Source organism: Nelumbo nucifera, chromosome 1 (genome assembly GCF_055504915.1).
Source record: "Nelumbo nucifera cultivar China Antique chromosome 1, China Antique-T2T, whole genome shotgun sequence".
In the NCBI taxonomy this organism is placed as follows: Eukaryota; Viridiplantae; Streptophyta; class Magnoliopsida; order Proteales; family Nelumbonaceae; genus Nelumbo; species Nelumbo nucifera.
Window position 1 is genome coordinate 122,136,841 of NC_142649.1, and position 19,147 is coordinate 122,155,987.

Sequence of the window (19,147 nt, forward strand, 5' to 3'; positions counted from 1 at the left end):
CTACGGACCTAGATACATGCATTTATCTGGGATTTAACCCAAATACATTATGAATCTAATATGATCTAATATTGGACCTGTCCGGAACCCGGACCAATGTGGCTCCAATCACCCGAGCCCAATCTGGTCGAGATGGATCATGGATGTTAGGGGTGAGTATTCGGTTTATTCAGTAAAAACCGAACCACTGAACCAAAATTGGATTACAAGAAAATTGAAATAATCAAAACCAGAATTTTCAGTTCGGTATTTGGTTGAAATTGAAATTCATTAGTATATATGAAATATTGTATATTATAACGTATATTATATATTATATATTACATATTATATAATGAAATTTGGTTAATTTGGTTTTTTTGGTTAACTGAAATTTTCAATTCTGTTTTTCAGTTTTAACCAAGATTTAAAGTATCGACATATATCAGCCCGTATTGGCTGATACGTATCGTTCCAGGACCCCTCCGATACGTCCCTATAATGGGTGTATTAGGGGTCTGACCGATTCAGGGTGTAGAGACCTAAACCGCCCCCCCCCCCCCTAACCTGTTTTGAAAAAAATAAATAAAACATAAAAAAAAGGGTATCATATTTTGAACCTTGGTTTTAACTGAATAATGTTCAGGTGTCTGTTAAGACGAATCGGATTGAGTTTTTAAATCATCGTACTTATTCGATTGCATCCGAAATGTCATCAATAATAAATTTAATAAGGACAAGTCATAATTAGTCTTACATACAGTTGTACGGTCTGACCATCCAGTCCGAACGAATGGCCCATTTTGACAAAAAATAAAAAACAAAAAAAAATGTCAAAAAAACATTGTCCGAGTTGATAGTTTGACCACTCAGGTCAGTGATTCATTGACTAAATGAACGGTTATTGGCCAAAAGACAGTTTTGGGGTGAAACAGAATTGGTCAGGTGACCAGTTCCCAATTTTTCTGGTCCAACTGTTCAGTCCAGTCCGGTTTTGAAAACACTGATTAAGGTTGCCAATGGACTGGTTTTGGGTTGGACCCGTCTAAATCAATTTGGATGAATTAGACAGGCCAATAATACATTGAATTGGACCAGTCCAGACTTAATGATCCTGGATTGGATTGATCCTGGTCCATTCATACTGGATTTATATTGTATTGGGTTGGATTGAACCAATATCCACTCCATTGATAGAAGATAAAAATACTGGACCAGGTTTGGGTTGGCACCAATCTAAATGAAAACCAATTCCAACATATTGGAAAAATGGTCCAAAGTACTCACCGGATTAGATTGGGCCTACTCCATCTGTAATGCATTCATGTTGAACCAGATCAAGTTGGATCAAATCCGGTCCAATTGACACCCCTACTTGCTACTTCAAATTCTAAATCATTACCACCAATGTACAAAATACGAGCATCTCCTTTCATATCAAATGGCTTGGATTTGGATAACTATCAAGTCCCAATTACCAACGGTCACAACAGCCTTTGCAGCTGTGTATTGGGAACATTTCCCTTGTCCTCCGTGGCATGATGTTCCCAATGAACAGCTGCAATGGCTGTTTGGACTAGATCCGGTCTCACATTTTAGATAAGTATGAACACTGAAAAGATGGACACATTTTGATATGTTGGAGAAACTCTTACAAATCCCACAAATATATTGACAATACTGATCTAAATGAAATAACTGTAAGGTGTAAACATATAAGAAGATACTTCAATAGTTTACATGAAGTGATTCATTATAATCGACAATAACACAAAAACCTTGCCTGAAGTTTCTGACAATCATAAAACTTCCCTATACTTTCATTTTAATAAATACCTCCCCTGAACTTTTGAGAAACTTGACAAAAACCTCTCTTCTATCACCTCCCAGACTGAAAATGGTAGACTGATACACCAGTTTTTTCAAATTCCCATTCTATCCTTTTACAAATTATTTTATATACAAATTTACTAAAATAACCCTATTTTAATTTGACAAAAACCTCCTTTAACAGTCATCTTTTAATGTTTTTGTTGAGTTAAAACAGGATTATTTCAATAATTTTGTATGTAAAATAATTTATAAAAGGGTAGAATGGGTATTTTGAAAAAACAGGTGCATCAGTCTATCGTTTTCCATCTGGGAAGGTGACGGAAGGGAAGTTTTTGTCGAGTTTCTCAAAAGTTCAGGGGAGGTATTTGTTAAAATGAAGCTATAGGGAAAGTTTTTATGAATGTCAAACTTCAGGGAGGTTTTTGTATTTTACCCTAATTTTATTAATACATCAAGCAATGTTTGAGCTTCCAATCTACTAAAAGTTCATTTCAAGTTGTTAGATAAATGAATTTGATAGATCCATCTGGCCATCTTTTGGTTCTTCATGAAAAACATTGGCACTAGACAAATTGACATCAAATGGGGTGGGCCAAGTGGGCATGGGTACTATTAGAGCTGAAAGAAAGCATTTGATATAGATTATAAATCATGAACAGTACCTTTGGTTCTATCTTCCCCATGCTAAATTTAAAGTCATCTGCGTACGAGTTTTTTATTAGATTTTGATAACAGCCCGCAAGTATTTTAATTGATGGAGAAAATAATGGCGTGATTGTTCCAGGCCTCAAGCATCTCAAAGATATATGAGCGCCTTAGAATGCATAATTTATAGTTATAGAACTACAGGAGTTGATTCCCATGGTTTCTCCTTTGCATAGGAGATGCAGATATCCAAAGCCACAATTATATTAGTAATTTAGTATTAACGATAGATTGTAATTAACTGTTAAAAACTGTGTAAAAAACATGTAAAAATACAACATATAGCCTCTCAAACAGCCCGAATACCATGCAGATATACAACATAAAATTTGTGTAACTACTAGTATCATTAACCTTGTATGTCAAATACAACTGCTTAAAACTGGAACACAGCAACTAATAGTATAAAACATGTAAGGAGGCAACTCATAAATTAATGGCACCTACCTTACATTTATGCTGAATGAAATCCTCAAGATGCAGAGTTTACTGAGTTCTCACCCTGCTATTCTCTGCAGCTCTCACTTGCAAGAAATAAGGATGGGCCTGGAGTAGAACAAAAGAATATCATATTGGAGTAGTGTACTGAACATACTAGATTTTTATACCAATTTTAGAACTAAAATAAATAATTTGTTATTTGTTTAGGAACTAACCGGCATAGTAGCATACAAATGAATGCAACACAAAGTTCCTGAGCTTTATGTGAAAAAAAGGACATTTTCCATCACATTATGGATTATTTGGTGCTAATAGTACAGACGCATATTTTACAGAACAAGTAGGTAGAACTTAACGTAAGATATACTACAGAAGAAAGGTAAATACATGACACAATATGATATAATAAGTATTTTCTTGTAGAACTAAAAAAGGGGGCAAAGGAGTCTGGATCTGCTACACTTGTTTGCACTGAACTTGCCATACACTTCCATTCAATCTGTGACAGGTGTCCCATTACACATGTGAATATACTGGTGCATACAAGCCCACACATGTAATAGGATACGTGCCACAGACTGAATGCAAGTGCAGTAGACCCAGACTTTCAAGGAAAAAAGGAAAGAGCAAAAAGATAAAGGACTAGTCAAGCACCTAGCCAAATAAATACATTGAATTCAAACAAGGGAAAAAAGAGAAAAATGTAAAAAAGGAAAAAATAAAAACAAAAATGAATTAGGTTGCAGAAGAGATGCCCTGTGCAGAAAATAAAAAGCAGGTATTAAAGATTACTGAAGACATTGTCGACACTGAAACAAGGCTGATGGAGCATAATAGTTATAACTAGAATATCTAGACTTACCATTGCTTCTCTTGCGGTAAACCTGTCCTGGTGATCATAGCGGAGTAGTTTATCCAGAAAATCAATGGCCTACATGTCAAGAATGAAAAATAAAATCAAGAGAGTAAATAAGAGATAGATAACTGAAACATAATGGATCAAGAAAAAAGTAAATCTAATTGGTTTTCAAGAAACTTAATATGACCTCTGGAGAAACTAGATGTTGATTATCTGCATTAATAAATTTGGACCAAGGCTTCCTGCTATGCCTGCAAAAATAGTTAACCAAATCATACCGATGAATGGCATGGATAGGCATGCCAATATTTAATTATTTTTTGGTAGACATGCCAATGTTTTATTGAACCATAGGTCTTATTGAACAGTATTTCTGTTACAGACAAAAATCATAGTTCATGTAGGACATACCTCCCAACAAGGGCGTCAAGTTGGGGATCAAGCTCCAGATGATATTTGTTCAAATATGCATTTAATTCGTCCGTCCCCAGAACCTGGCAAAAGTTATACCTAAAATCAGACTACGATTTATTTGAACATAACAATTGTCAAGATCGATATTGTTGGTCCATGCAACACAGGGAATGCACAAAGTTCAAGCAACAATTGAAAGGTAAACCATTGTCTATTGGTATTCTTTGGTTTCATTAGAGGCATCTTATTTTTATAGTACAATAATTATTCTTGCACTTTTATTAGTTGTTGTTTTGGGCCTTGAGAAGTACATTGGTTTGCAGAAGAAAAAAAGTACAAAAATCGAGTATCAGAAAACAGGTTTTCCTTAAGCTATTACAATGGACTATCATCATATAAATCAAACAGTTATATTTATTTGTGAACTTTAAATTAGTTGTCAGGCTTTATTTGCTTAGTAAAATACAAGCTATGCAGTCATGAGGGATTCAGATTTTAATTAATTCAAGGAGCTACAAACATGCATTTTCTTAGTAATAGCACATTACTAGTAGTCTACTACTACATGCTAGCCATTACCAACATGCCATTTTTTTTATCATTAACAGAAGCAAATTTATTACTTAAAGAAACCAACATGCCAAAAATTGATCAAGCAAACCATTTTAGGACCTAACAGGAGACTAGACAAGCTTCTCTTTACAGAGGATCTGAGAGTATATATTCTATATTAGATACATCTCTTGTTGGTCTGAAGAGCCATTTGTTGCAGCAAAACATGGATTCAAGTCTAAAGGCAGCCACTTTGTGCCAAAAGAAAAAAAGAAAAAAAGAAAAAAAAGAAAAAAAACAAAACAGAGAGAGAGAGAGAGAGGTTAGGTCCATATCCATTGGGTAATGGCCCTTTTCTCTTGGTTGGATATGCCAGTCTTCCTTGTTCCATGTATACCACTCAAATATTAAACTTTGGTGATGTTTGTTTTTTAAAGTTATGCCTTGCTCTTGCATGCCACCAACTAAGCAATGTGTCTCAAACCAAATGGTCCTAGACAAGGTAGAACTATGTAATACATAAGGTACCATTTTTTTATCAGTAAAAGAGATTTCATTAATAAATTCAGAAAGATTACAGAAATGAGTAGCCTCGGCTACCCCACTAGAATTTAGACTTTGCCAACTATCGACTTTTAATTATCCAGCCTTACAACTGAGCCCAGAAACAATGTTCCCTGTAAACCCCCTGTTTTGCAATCTGATCTGCAAAGCCATTTGTGGCTATTGGAATCCACTGTATTAACAGCTGCATGTCCTTGAAGCATTTAAACTTCTTAATTTCATTTCTATAGAGCCAGGGAGTCTTTATATTTTGCTTTAACCAACTTATGACCACTCTGGAATCGCCTTCCACAACCAGCTTTCTCACTCCCAACTCCGTAGCCTTTTGTATCCCAAAAACCACTGCCTTTAGTTCAGCTGTAGTGGAGTCTCCCCTTCCAATAGGGCCTGAGAACAATCCCACCACAGTCCCTTTGTCATTTCTTATCACCCCTCCAATTCCAGACATTCCTGGGTTGCCAAAAGCCCAAAACTACTTCCATCAAAGCTTAATTTGAGGAAGCCAGTCAGGGGGATCCCATTCTCTTAAGACCTTTTTAGTTGATGAAGAGGAAGCTACTGTCCTCCAATTTCTGAAGATATCATCCACAGTGAAACCTGAGAACAATCCCACAGATTTTACCCACAAAATCACCTTTATCATGATCCCTTCTATCACTTCCTTGCATTTTTTTCTTTTCTTCAAAAATTCTCAGATTTCTCTCCTCCCATATCACCCAAAGAACAGCTGCCCGAGTGCATCTCCATAGCATTCTACCTCTTCTTTTTGGCCATCTGAAAGTGGAGGAGTCAAATAGCCTTTCCAAACTCATCGGGGTATCCTACCTGCATCCAAAGAGAGAGAAAAACCAGTCCCAAATACAGCTAGCAACAGGACAGGAGACAAAAATATGAAAAGCAGTTTGGCCACTTGACTCGCACAAACAACACCAATTAGGTGAAAGGCACCAGCCAGGCCTCTGCCTCTGCATCAGATAATAGGTGTTAATTGCACCATGGTAGACCTCCCAACAAAAAACACTCACTTTCGGGGGAATAGCACGATACCAAACTTCTTGGACTGGAAACAGTACCCCAGTTTGAGCATAAGTGGACAAGGTTTTAAAGAAGCACAACTGAAGGCTCCAGAGGGGTGAGGGGTCCAAAGCCTAGTATCTTGTTTGGAGGTATCAAGAAACACTCCATCTAGCAGCTGAAGGAGAGAGGACACCAAGCCCATCTAAGAATCCCTCACATTTCTACGAAGCCCCAGATTCCAAGCAAAACTGGACTGGGAGGAAGAGGGGATTAAGAAATCAGCAACAGATTTTGTTCTTAAGAGAGGAAAGGGCATAAATTGAGGGGAACAGTGTCTTCAAAGGAGAGTTACCCACCTACACATCTTCCCAAAAATTAATTTTGTTACCTGAATTGAGATCAAACCTGGCATGACTGAGCAAAAGTTGAAGGAGTTTGTGAATCGCTTTCCATGGTGATGCGCTAGAAGCCCTACAAGATACTCCAGCATCCTATCCATTCTCTGAGAGCCCGTGTATGCTAGCCACAATTTTGTGCCACAACCTATCCGTCTCACAAGGGAATCTCCATAACCATTTTCCTAGTAAAGCCTTAATCCTTTCCTTCAATCTCCCTAATCCCAAGCCTCCAAACTCCTTCCTCCTATTCACTAGTTCCCATTTTACTAAATGATCTTTCTTCTTATCACCCGGTTCCCACAAGAAATCCCTCATTATACTCTCCAATTTCTTTCCAATAGTTTGAGGCATGCAATACACCGAAAGGTAATACACTGGAAGATTTGCTAAAAGTAGATTTAATGAGAGTAATCCTACCCCCCAAAGAAATGTAGTTCCTCTTCCACACCGCCAACTTCCTTTCAAACCTTTCCACTACCGGATTCCAAAATTCTAGATTTCTAGGATTTTCCCCAAGGGGAAGACCTAGATACCTCAGCGGCCAGTCACTCCGTAAGCAGCCTAGCTCCCCAACCCACAAGTTATTCTCCTCTTGAGCTAAGTTTATCCCCACCACCACACTTTTATTGAGGTTCACCTTTAGATTTGTCATTTTTTCAATAGATTCACCAGCATCTTTAGGTTTCTTGCATCTAACTCACCTCCACTCTCACAAAAGATAATGATGTCATCCACAAATTGTAGGTGAGTTACAACCACTCTCTCCCGTCCTATTCTCCACCCCTTTAAAAGACCCCTCTTATCCACCCTCAAAATCAGTCTACCAAGCACCTCTGCTAGAATTGTTAAAAGGAAGGGAGAAAGTGTATCCCCTTGTCTCACTCCTCTTTGGGCCCCAAAGAAATCCTTGACTACACCATTGCAGTGCAGAATCAAAAAGGAAGGAACAGAGTCCATAAACAGAGGTTACAAGGAACGAGTGGTATAGCTTATGTATAGGATCTCCATCAACCTAACTAATAAGAAAATGATATCATGCTTAAGACTTGTGAAAATGCATGGAATGAGGGAGGTGGAGGTAGATTGCCAAACTATAATGTTTTGAATGAAGAAACAAGTTCCGTGGAAATTTACAACTTCGGTAAAGTTTGCACAAAACCTAGGTGCTAGTTCAAATGGGTGCCTAGAAGTGCAAATTATGTGGCTGGCATCGACAGGTGCTGTAAGGAATGGAACTGGGTACACACTGGGACTGGGCATCAATTTTTTTTTTTTGGAAAAGGTAATGTAATTTTATTCAACTCAAAAAAACATACAAGCTGGGTTCAGACCCAGAAGGGCAGCCTGAAAATCATAGCAGTTACACTCTCCACCAGGAATTAGAGCAAGGGAAAGAAGACAGATTCAGACTTTTGAATTCCTCAGATACAGATACCCAAGAAATCAGCTTGCCCACAGCTCTCTGAATGATATATTTTTTATATGTTGGCATTGTATATACTTGGGCCAATTGCCTTATTTATGGAGAACTTAGGAGTTTTTAGTTAATGAAATTAATCTGGTACTTTTTTTTATCAATAACCACGGAATTCATTAATATTGGAAAAAAGTTACAAGGAATATGTTATGGACGCCTTCCTCGGGAGGACGTACCATCGCCGCCGGCAGCAACAGGCCCCGGGCCCACCGCCAGCAGCAGCAAGGATTCAGTGATGCTCATCCTACCCAGTTCGGCAACAGCAGCCTTATCTAGATTAGATTAACTCATTTTGCTTGTTCTTATCTTATTGTTCTTATCTCTTATCTTATCTTGTTAATAGCTTATCAGATTAGGATTAGCTTAGCTTATCTTATCTTGTTAGTAGCTTATCAGATTAGGATTAGCTTATCTTATCTTGTTAGTAGCTTATCAGATTAGGATTAGCTTATCTTATCCTTAGCAAGATAAAACTGGAAGTCTCCCTATTCAGCAAGGAGACTCCCTTTGATTAGGACTCTTGTAATCTCCTATTTAAGGAGACCCCATTATTGAATGAGATATCAAATTATTCAGTCAAGAGTAAGTTAGGAGAGTTGGTGATCTCTTGGACAAATCACCGAAGGTGCCAAGATAGGTTCATCACGAGCAGAAAGGAACAAGGGAAAACAGGAGGTTTTCCCCGTGGACCGACCCGTGACAAGATCCTATTCCCGGGCCCGCAACAACTTGGTATCAGAGCAAGGCGTCATGGGAGATCTGGAGCAGCTACCTTCCAAGGTCCACGACCTCGAGCACCAACTCGTGGAAACCAGCTCCGAAGTTCGTGAGATCAAAGGTGAAGTGCGAGAACTGCGACGACTAATGGAGATGTTTCTTTCCAGCAGGGAAAGGAACTTTGACAGAGGAACAACAACTAACGACTGCCGGCCAGATCTGCCAGAGTCTTCCGGCGAACAGCAGTCCGTCGGCCATGGAGCAACCATCATCCCCAAGTACAGCAGGCTGGAGTTCCCATCGTACAACGGCAACGGAGACCCCCTAGGCTGGCTGTATCGCTGCGAGCAGTTCTTCCGGAATCAACGGACAAATGACCAGGACAAGGTAAGCCTAGCCGCCTTTCATTTAACAGAAGAAGCACAGCTTTGGTTTTATAGGTTAGAGCAAGAACCCGGGCTCAGTTGGCCCCAATTTAAATCCTATTGCCTTCTTCGGTTCGGACCCCCATTGACCAGCAACCCACTGGGCGAGCTAATTAACCTTAAACAGACTGGAACAGTTGCTGAATACCAGCGACAGTTCCAAACCCTCCTCGCGAGGGCATCCTCCGTGCGACCAGACCAGCAAGTCGATATGTTCACAGCAGGGTTAGCAAAACCCCTGCGAGTGGATGTCGAGATGCAGAATCCCCCAAATTTGGTCACAGCCATGAACTTAGCCCGCGCATTTGAGCGCAAGCTGCAGCTCAGCCGCGGAATTTTTAATGTGGGTCGTCCACCGAACTCGTGGGTGCCCCCAAGACCAGCAGCAACGACCCCCTCTTCTGCTACCAGCCGGGAAATGAAGCCTCCCACGACCACCACCTCTAGAGCAGTGACAAGTACAGGCAGTAAGATGGTCACTCCTCCCATCAAGCGCTTGACCAGGGCAGAAATGGCAAAGCGCCGAGCGAGAGGTCAATGTTTCAACTGTGATGACCTCTACTCGGCAGGACATAGGTGCAAGAGGCTTTTTTGCCTTCTCATAGATGAGCAAGAGGAGGAGGAAGGGGAACCCGTCACATTCGAACCAGAGATCTCTCTCCATGCGATCACCGGTATTAAAACCTCTCAGACCATGCAGTTACAGGCACAGATCGCAGGTCAGCCGGTGCACATTCTCGTCGATTCAGGGAGCACACACAACTTCATAAGTGAACATGCAGCCCTGCAGTTAAAACTACCAATGGAACTCCGGCCGCGACTACAGGTAACCGTCGCAAATGGTGAACTAATTCTGAACTAATTCTTGTTGATTTATTTGTACTCTCATTGGATGGGTTTGATATTGTTCTTGGGGTCAAATGGTTAATTACCCTAGGCCCGATTTTGTGGGACTTCAGCGCACTCACCATGACCTTCCACCTGAATGACAAGCAAGTTTCATGGCATGGTTGCAGGGTTAAAGAAAAGACACAGCAGGTTCATGCACTCCAGACAGAACCGGCAGCCATGGAAAAACTTCTCGCCGAGTTTTCAGATCTGTTCCAGGAACCGAAGGGCCTTCCCCCTTCCCGAGCTTGCGACCATCGTATTCCTTTGGTGGAGGGTTCAGCACCAGTCGTTGTCAGGCCTTATCGCTACCCTCACTTACAGAAGGATGAGATAGAAAAACAACGTACAGCGATGCTGAACCAAGGGATCATACGCAAAAGTCACTCCCCCTTCTCTTCGCCGGTTCTGTTGGTGGCGAAGCAGGATGGAACGTGGAGGTTCTGTGTTGACTATAGAGAACTCAATGACCGGATGATCAAAGATAAGTTCCCTATTCCCGTTGTTGACAAACTGCTGGACGAGTTGCATGGTGCCCAGTATTTCTCTAAGTTGGACCTCAGGTCCGGATATTTCCAAGTTCGCATGGCTCCCGGTGACGTGAAGAAGACTGTTTTTCACACCCACCATGGCCACTTCGAATTTTTAGTCATGCCATTCGGACTCTCCAATGCACCATCTACATTTCAGTCACTAATGAACGAGGTATTCCAGCCCCATCTGCGCAAATTTGTTTTAGTTTTCTTTGATGATATCCTCGTTTACAGCAAATCATGGGTAGAGCATGTCCACCATCTGAGGACCGTTTTCGAACTCCTACGCCAACAAAGCTTATTCCTAAAACGGTCCAAGTGCTCCTTCGGGGAGCGACAGGTTCTTTACCTCAGCCACATCATCCATGGGTAGGGTGTAACAGTTGATAGTTCCAAGATTCAGGCTATAACAGAATGGCCCAAACCTCAATCCGCCAAGGCCTTACGCGGGTTCCTCGATTTAACGGGTTACTACCGCAAATTTGTACAGAACTATGGAGTGTTGGCAGCCCCGTTAACCAACCTGTTGAAGAGAAACTCCTTCCGGTGGGACGACGCAGCTGATGAAGCTTTTCTGTCACTGCGAAATGCACTGTCTTCAACCCCTGTCCTGCAATTACCTAATTTCGCCCTCGAATTTACAGTCGAGTGTGATGCTTCCGGAGTGGGTATCGGGGCCGTATTACAGCAGCAAGGGCACCCGATCGCTTTCTTCAGCCGCAGATTGGCTGACCGGCATCTGAAGCTTCCAGCCTATGAGCGTGAACTAATCGGCCTTGCCCGAGCCATCCAGCACTGGAGGACGTATTTGTGGGGGCGGTCGTTCATCGTCAAAACTGATCAATTACAGCCTCAAATGCCTGTTAGAGCAGCGTCTCACCACTTCCCCTCAGCAGCATTGGGTTAGCAAACTGCTCAGGTTTGACTTCCGGGTGGAATATAAGGCGGGATCCTCTAATCGCGCAGCTGATGCCTTGTCTAGGCGAGAAGAAGACGTGATGGTTCTATGTAGCATTTCCCAACCTCGGATCTCTCTATTTGACGACATTAAGAAGGCAGCACCACAGTCCCCAGAATGGTTCCGGCACGGCCGACCCCGATTGGTCACTTCACGACGGGTTGGTACTGTATAAGGGACGAGTCCATCTTCCAGCAGATTGCCCGTTGATTCCCACCATCATCACCAGCATCCATAACTCCACCCACGAGGGCATTCAAAAAACACTATACCATGTCCGGACTGATTTCCATTGGCGAGGTATGAAGACTTCTATTCGAGATTTTGTCCAGAATTGCTCCACATGCCAACAGCACAAATGGGAAAACCTACACCCGGCAGGCCTCCTTCAGCCCCTTTCCATCCCATCGCAGATCTGGGCCGACATCTCCATGGACTTCATTGAGGGACTTCCCAAGGTAGGGGGCAAATCAGTTCTCTTTGTGGTAGTCGACCGCTTCTCTAAATATGCGCACTTCATTCCTCTATCACATCCGTACAGTGCCACTTCGGTTTCCCTCGCCTTCTTTACACATATCTTTCGCTTACATGGGTTGCCGGAATCCATCGTCAGCGATAGAGACCCGGTCTTCACTAGTGCCTTTTGGAAAGAGTTATTTCGACTACACGGCACCACCCTGGCCTACTCATTAGCTTACCGGCCACAAACCGACAGTCAGACGGAAGTGGTTAACCGCACTATCGAGATGTATCTCCGCTGTTTCGTAGGCAATCAACCTCGACGGTGGTTGGAATGGCTTCCTTGGGCCGAGTACTGCTACAACACAGCCTACCATTCCTCCCTCGGCATGACTCCCTTTCGCGTCGTTTACGGCAGGGATCCTCCCCGCTTGCTGTCCTACGAGCCTGGATCTACTCGCTTGGATGCAATCGATCACTCCTTACAGGACCGCAACGCCCTCCTCGCCGACGTCCACATTCGCTTACAGCAGGCCCAGCTCCGCATGAAGCTCCACTATGATAAGCACCACCGGGAACTATCGTTCGATCCAGGACAATTTGTTTGGTTGAAGCTCCAGCCCTACCGGCAGCACTCCTTGCGCCACAAGGCTGCCCCGAAGCTGGCCCCTAAGTACTATGGGCCCTACAAGGTTCTGCGACGGATTGGCAGTGGCCTACCAGCTGGAATTGCCAGAGACTAGCCGAATTCATGGTGTCTTCCACATCTCCTTGCTGAAACCATTTACGGGTGTTCCCCCGGACCAAGTTCCCTCCCTGCCACCCTTGAAAGATGGCAAACTGGTCCCCCAGCCTAAAACTGTCACCCGCTCTCGTTTTAATCGTGGAATCCTTGAAGTCTTGGTGGAATGGTGTGATCTACCACCAACAGAAGCCACATGGATCCCATTGGCAGAGTTCCAAGCCACATATCCAGCTTTCGAGCTTGAGGACAAGCTCGTAGTCCAGGAGGGGAGTAATGTTATGGACGCCTTCCTCGGGAAGACGTACCATCGCCGCCGGCAGCAACAGGCCCCGGGCCCACCGCCAACAGCAGCAAGGATTCAGTGATGCTCATCCTACCCAGTTCGGCAACAGCAGCCTTATCTAGATTAGATTAGCTCATTTTGCTTGTTTTTATCTTATTGTTCTTATCTCTTATCTTATCTTGTTAATAGCTTATCAGATTAGGATTAGCTTAGCTTATCTTATCTTGTTAGTAGCTTATCAGATTAGGATTAGCTTAGCTTATCTTATCTTGTTAGTAGCTTATTAGATTAGGATTAGCTTATCTTATCCTTAGCAAGATAAAACTGGAAGTCTCCCTATTCAGCAAGGAGACTCCCTTTGATTAGGACTCTTGTAATCTCCTATTTAAGGAGACCCCATTATTGAATGAGATATCAAATTATTCAGTCAAGAGTAAGTTAGGAGAGTTGGTGATCTCTTGGACAAATCACCGAAGGTGCCAAGATAGGTTCATCATGAGCAGGAAGGAACAAGGGAAAACAGGAGGTTTTCCCCATGGACCGACCCGTGATGAGATCCTATTCCCGGGCCCGCAACAGAAGAGGAGCTAAAAATTCTTAACTCCCCAGAACAGAAATACATCTGATTTAAACACTCAGAACCTTACAATTGAGCCCAAAACCCTGAATTTCTAAAAACTCCTTGCCTAGCCAATCCATCAGCAAAGGAATTAGCATTTCTTTTAATCCAAGTACATAGGACTTCCATATCCTTAATCAGCCACTTGAATTTTCTTTTCTCATTGTTGTAGCTCTAGCTCCACATCTTGGAAGTGTCTTCTTTCAACCAATCCACAACAACTGCAGAATCTCCTTCTATAATCAGTTTCTTAACTTTAATTTCTTTGGCCCTTTGCACCCCTTCCAACACTGCTGACACCTCAGCCCTCAAGGAGTCTCCCACTCCAATTGGACTAGAGAACAAAGCTATTACATTACCTCTCTCATCTCTTAGGACCCCCCCAATACCCAAAGGCCCTGGATTCCCCATGCTACTGCCATCAAATTTTAGTTTGATAAAACCAGGAGGTGGAGGGTTCCACGTGAGATTCAAAGCCTTCTTCCTTGAAACTGAGCTAGCAACTTCTTTCCACTTTCTTAGCAAATCGTTTGTTGAAAAATCTGTACACTCCTTCATTGTCTTCAGCCAGTGTATTACTCTTATATGAATCAACTCTACGATATTTTCCAAGCCTCTCTCCTTTTCTGAGAAGATCCTTGCATTTCTTTCCTCCCATAATGTCCAACAAACAGCAGCTCTCACACATCTCCACATAATTCTTAATCTTTTTGTTGAGCATTCAATAGGTAAACAGGAAATCAAGCTTTGCAGACTAGTTGGAGATGTCCACCTACACCCAAATAAAGAAGCAAACCAATCCCAAATATTTTTTGCCAAAACACAAGATATTAGTAAGTGGTACCCAGACTCACCAGCAGCTTTGCATAAAACACACCAGTGTGGAGATAAACAGCTATTGGGTCTTTTTCTTTGAAGTAGGTCACCCGTGTTGATTCTTTCAAGGAAAACTTCCCAACAAAAGCTCCCAACCCTCGGAGGTATAGGCTTACACCACACTTCCTTGACAAGGAATGACAGTCCAATAGGAATTTCTAGTTGTATCAGGGCTTTAAAGAAGAATGCACAAGTAAAGGATCCAGAGGGAGACAAAGACCAGATCCTACTATCTATCTTTGTGGGTTCCAAGAAAATCCCATCAAGAATGGACAAAAGAGTTGAAACATTATCCAGTTCTGTGTCCCTGAGTGCTCTTCCCAAACCCAAGTTCCAAGCAAAACCGGAATTTGAGTTTGAGGAAACGAGGAAATTGGTAATTGGTTCATTTTGGAGGGTGGAGATTGCAAATAAAGCCGGAAATTGGTCTTTCAAAGGGATCTCCCTAACCCAAACATGTTCCTAGAACTTTATGAAATTAATCTGTTACTTATCAAAAAAAAAGAAAGAAAATGATATTATGCTAACTATTAGAAGTGCAAGAAGTAAATATTAACTTTCTACTTTTACTGGTGGACACCCTAGGATTCAAAATATTTCCACTCAAATCATTAATGAAATATACTTTTTTTTTATCAGTGACAAACTGGCAATGCTAAGTGATGTGTATTATACAAGGCAAAATATGGTTCTCAACACATTTTGTTAGCTAGATAGTTGCAAAACAAGCGATATGTAAAACTAAACCTCCTTTAACAATGAGATTACCTTGGCAATTTTGACCAACTGATCATGGTTGTCATGACCATAAAAGAATGGCTCCTTGCGAAATATCTACAAACAGTACATCCAACATGAGAAATGTCATCATGTAATGGGCAGGAGGAAACATAAATAACATTCATGTGAATCCTTGCTTCAACCAGACTAAACAACATTTTCCAGCAACAGAGACTCACCATTCCTGCAAACATGCAGCCAAGACTCCACATATCCAAAGAATAATCATAGTCTTGAAGATCAACAAGAAGTTCAGGCCCCTTGAAGTACCTGAGCAAAAGGATAAAAATGTTAGTTTCCTACAGATTTTTTTTAAGATAAATAAAAAAAAAATTATTAATGAAAAAGGAAAGAGAGGATAGAAGTGGGTGATAAGAAATCACCCAGCAAAACAAACCTGCCCAAAAACAAAAACAAAAAAATCCTAAGACAGAAAATCAGCTCTACGAAGTCCAGTACACCCTGAGAAATCCAAACCCAGATACAACTGCAAAAACCCCAAACAAATATCACGCAAACCCCTCCAGGCTCCCACCAACCACCATAATAGATAAGCGGGAAACTGCAGATCCACCACCCTTCCAACCCCTGCCGAAAAACACAGAAGAAAACACCTCGATCCCCACCAGCCATTTCCGATGAAAAACGCAACTCAAGCTTTATCCATTTCTGTGTATCCATTGTCTGAAATGCAGCTCTCACTTCTCATCTGAGAAACTTTCTTTGTCTTCTTCCCCTTCTTTAGTCCCGTCCCAAATACTCCCAACTTTAACCTGGCAAAAGCTTTTGAGGCTTGCATCATTTGATTAGTTTTCTGTCTTTCAAATCTTCTTACTGCATTAGGAATTTTCTCCATCTTCGTGTAAGCCTCCCTTCTTTCATTGATTCTTTCTAATTCAAATATTGCATTCTTTTCAAAAAATTGAGTTGCATTCAAACCTTCTCTCCTAACCTTCCCCTCCCCAACGTTCTGTCAACCTTCACAATCCCATTCTCCTCAGCATTCCCAGAATCAAAACCACCCACCTCATCATCTGAGTTTAATATCCCCTTATCCTTCTCTTTTGACTGAACTCTATACTCATCTTCCACCTCCCTAAAAGCTTCCTTTGCAAAATCCTTCCCTCCCAAGAAGAATAAGCCCGATATTTTACTAGTCTTCACCTCTTTGTTCAGCACCACTTCCATATCCGCAACTCTCTCAACTTGTGAGTCTCATCTATGACTACTTCCTCCTCTGTAGCCGATGTTTCTCCACCCTCATCACCTAATTCCCCACCATCTTGCAACGGTTTAGTTCTGTTTTTTTGTTTCCTTTTGTAGACTCTTGAACATGACTTCCCTTCCTTTTCCTCCTCAACCTTCTTCTCTACTGTTTCACTAAAAACCTTGAGACCCACAACTTCCAATTCGATCCCTGTTTAGAATTCTTCCCTCTCTCCCCCTTTTCCGTGACTCTTCTCCCCCAACCTTTTCTCCCTTCCAATCCCTTCTTTTTCAATTTCCAACATTTCCATCATTTTAGTATCAGCTTCTCCAACATTGTCATCAACTTCTGTAGACTCTTTTTCCGACTGAAGGCATTCCACAGTCTTGGATTCCAATCTCCCCACTCCGACATCCCCCTCAGAAACTTCCCCAATTTCTGGTTCAATCTCCCCTGAATAAGGCATAGATCGTATAGGTAATGAGTTGGAGCAGGGGTTGAAGCACGTGTTACGATGGGGATCCTCAGTGTCTCATTTTTCATTTCTAAGAGAAGACTTGCTGTGATTATCCAGTGAGTTGCTAAAAATCTTCAGAATCCCACCTGGTTTGGAGCACTCACCCCTAATACCCGACCTGCTAACTTTTCCTGAGTCATCTAGCCTAATCAGGTCACACAAAGTGTCTGAACTTAAAGGATTCATGCCCTTTCGTTTCTCAACTTTCCTCCTTCCAAAATCATTTGTTATTTTTGTCTTTCCCGAGGACTGAGATTTATTCCTCTTTTCCTCCGCCAATACTTCTTCCACACCTAGCACTTCTACCACCAGACGCTCTTCCAAACTTTGGCTGCCATGTGGCCTCCCCCTGCCTTGTCAGCTTCATCTTCAACCTCTCGACCATCCCCCCACTTCGTGTTCCGACACTATCCAAGCCTTCGACCAAACTCCATTCAAAAAGACATCAATGGATCGAGGCACCTCTTCCGGATTCACTCCAGCGACTTCCACCACTGCTGACCTAAGATTCGAAGTATTGCAGGATATGAAGATCCCTCCTATCATCGTCACAACCTTCTCCAGCGCTGACTCATTCCAGAGATTCAAAGACGATCCAAACAATCTGATCAATGGGCATTTGCCCCAGAACTATGAAGTTTCAAGCAGTATTCACTAGATTCTCGAAATCCGTAGTGGGGGACAGTAGTAGGGTAAGATTTTGGGAAGATAAATGGTGTGAAATGTAAAGTAGTGTTATTTATGCCTTAGGCTGTATAAACCAAGTCCAAGGAACATTTCAGTAAGTCAATGTTTTGAAAAGAGATGAGTCAGATTATACGATGACCAATTTTCAGACACCCAGTTTTGGATAGAGAACTAGAAGAATGTGCTGCATTGTTTGCTAAATTGCATAAAGTAAAGTACGACACCAGCAAGGCAGCAAACCTGATAATGAGATGGTGGAAAGAATGCAGAGACAGGAAATTTATAGTCTAGCCTTTTCTAATACATTAAAAAGCAGGTAGAAGTTGGTAATATTAACGGCATTTGGGGAAACCCAATTCCTCCAAGGATTGAAGCATTTGCATAGTTACTTTTAATGGACAGTGTTCTGACTTTGGATCAAATGAAAGTTAGATGCATCCAGCTTCCAAGCATTTGCTTAATGTGCAAAGATCATGAAAAAGATACATCTCACCTATTTATTCATTGTGGCACTATGGAATCACTAAATCAGAACCAGCTCAAATACAGGAGATATTCACCAGATGGCTTAGATTTTTTTAGAATTTAGAAAGTAGTCAAAAAGCTAAAATATCTTTAGGTATCACCTCTTTTGCTGTTTGCTGGGGTATCCGGAGAGAAAGGAACAGGCATATCTTTGAAGGAAAGGTTCAAGACAAAAGTAAACCAGTTGCTGATATCTGGGCACTATCACATTCTGAAAACAAAACGATTTTGGGGATAATTTGTAGGAGAATTAAATTTGGTTCTTTTTTGGGAAGACACTTGGGTGGGAAATCAACCTCTAAAAGACCTATTTCCTTCTCTGTATGCCCTTTCCCTTTATAAAAAGGAGGTTATCTCTGTCCTTCTTCCCCCTCCAGTTTTACCTTTATCCTTGAACTGGGACTTTGGTTTTCGTAGGGGCTTAAGGGAGGAGGAGCTTGCTTGTGTTACTCAACTTCTATCCATTCTAGAGAGTGTTTGTTTGGACCCCTCCTCTCCTGATAAAAGGGTGTGGACTCCTATTCCAAAAGGTTCTTTCACTTGTGCATCATTCTTCAAATCCCTTTGTTTGAGCACCTCTTTTGAGCCTTTCCCAGTGAAAGAAGATTGGACAAAGCTTGTGCCACCCAAAATTGCTGTTTTCTGCTGGGAAGTGTACCTTGGTAAGATCAACACTTTGGAGAACTTAC

General features: G+C 41.7%; 1 protein-coding gene across 1 annotated transcript in view; it reads right to left on the reverse strand.

Annotated features, from left to right (window-relative positions):
• Positions 1-2,703: 2,703 nt before the first annotated feature.
• Positions 2,704-19,147, reverse strand: part of LOC104611648 (casein kinase II subunit alpha-2) — a 43,924-nt gene continuing 27,480 nt past the window's right edge. The window contains exons 5-10 of the mRNA XM_010278798.2: positions 15,702-15,792; positions 15,511-15,576; positions 4,229-4,311; positions 4,005-4,068; positions 3,821-3,889; positions 2,704-3,063 (exon numbers count right to left, since the gene is read on the reverse strand). Of these exons, the coding sequence (XP_010277100.1) occupies positions 3,004-3,063; positions 3,821-3,889; positions 4,005-4,068; positions 4,229-4,311; positions 15,511-15,576; positions 15,702-15,792 (433 nt within the window). The 3' untranslated portion in view covers positions 2,704-3,003. The remainder of the gene's footprint in view (positions 3,064-3,820; positions 3,890-4,004; positions 4,069-4,228; positions 4,312-15,510; positions 15,577-15,701; positions 15,793-19,147) is intronic.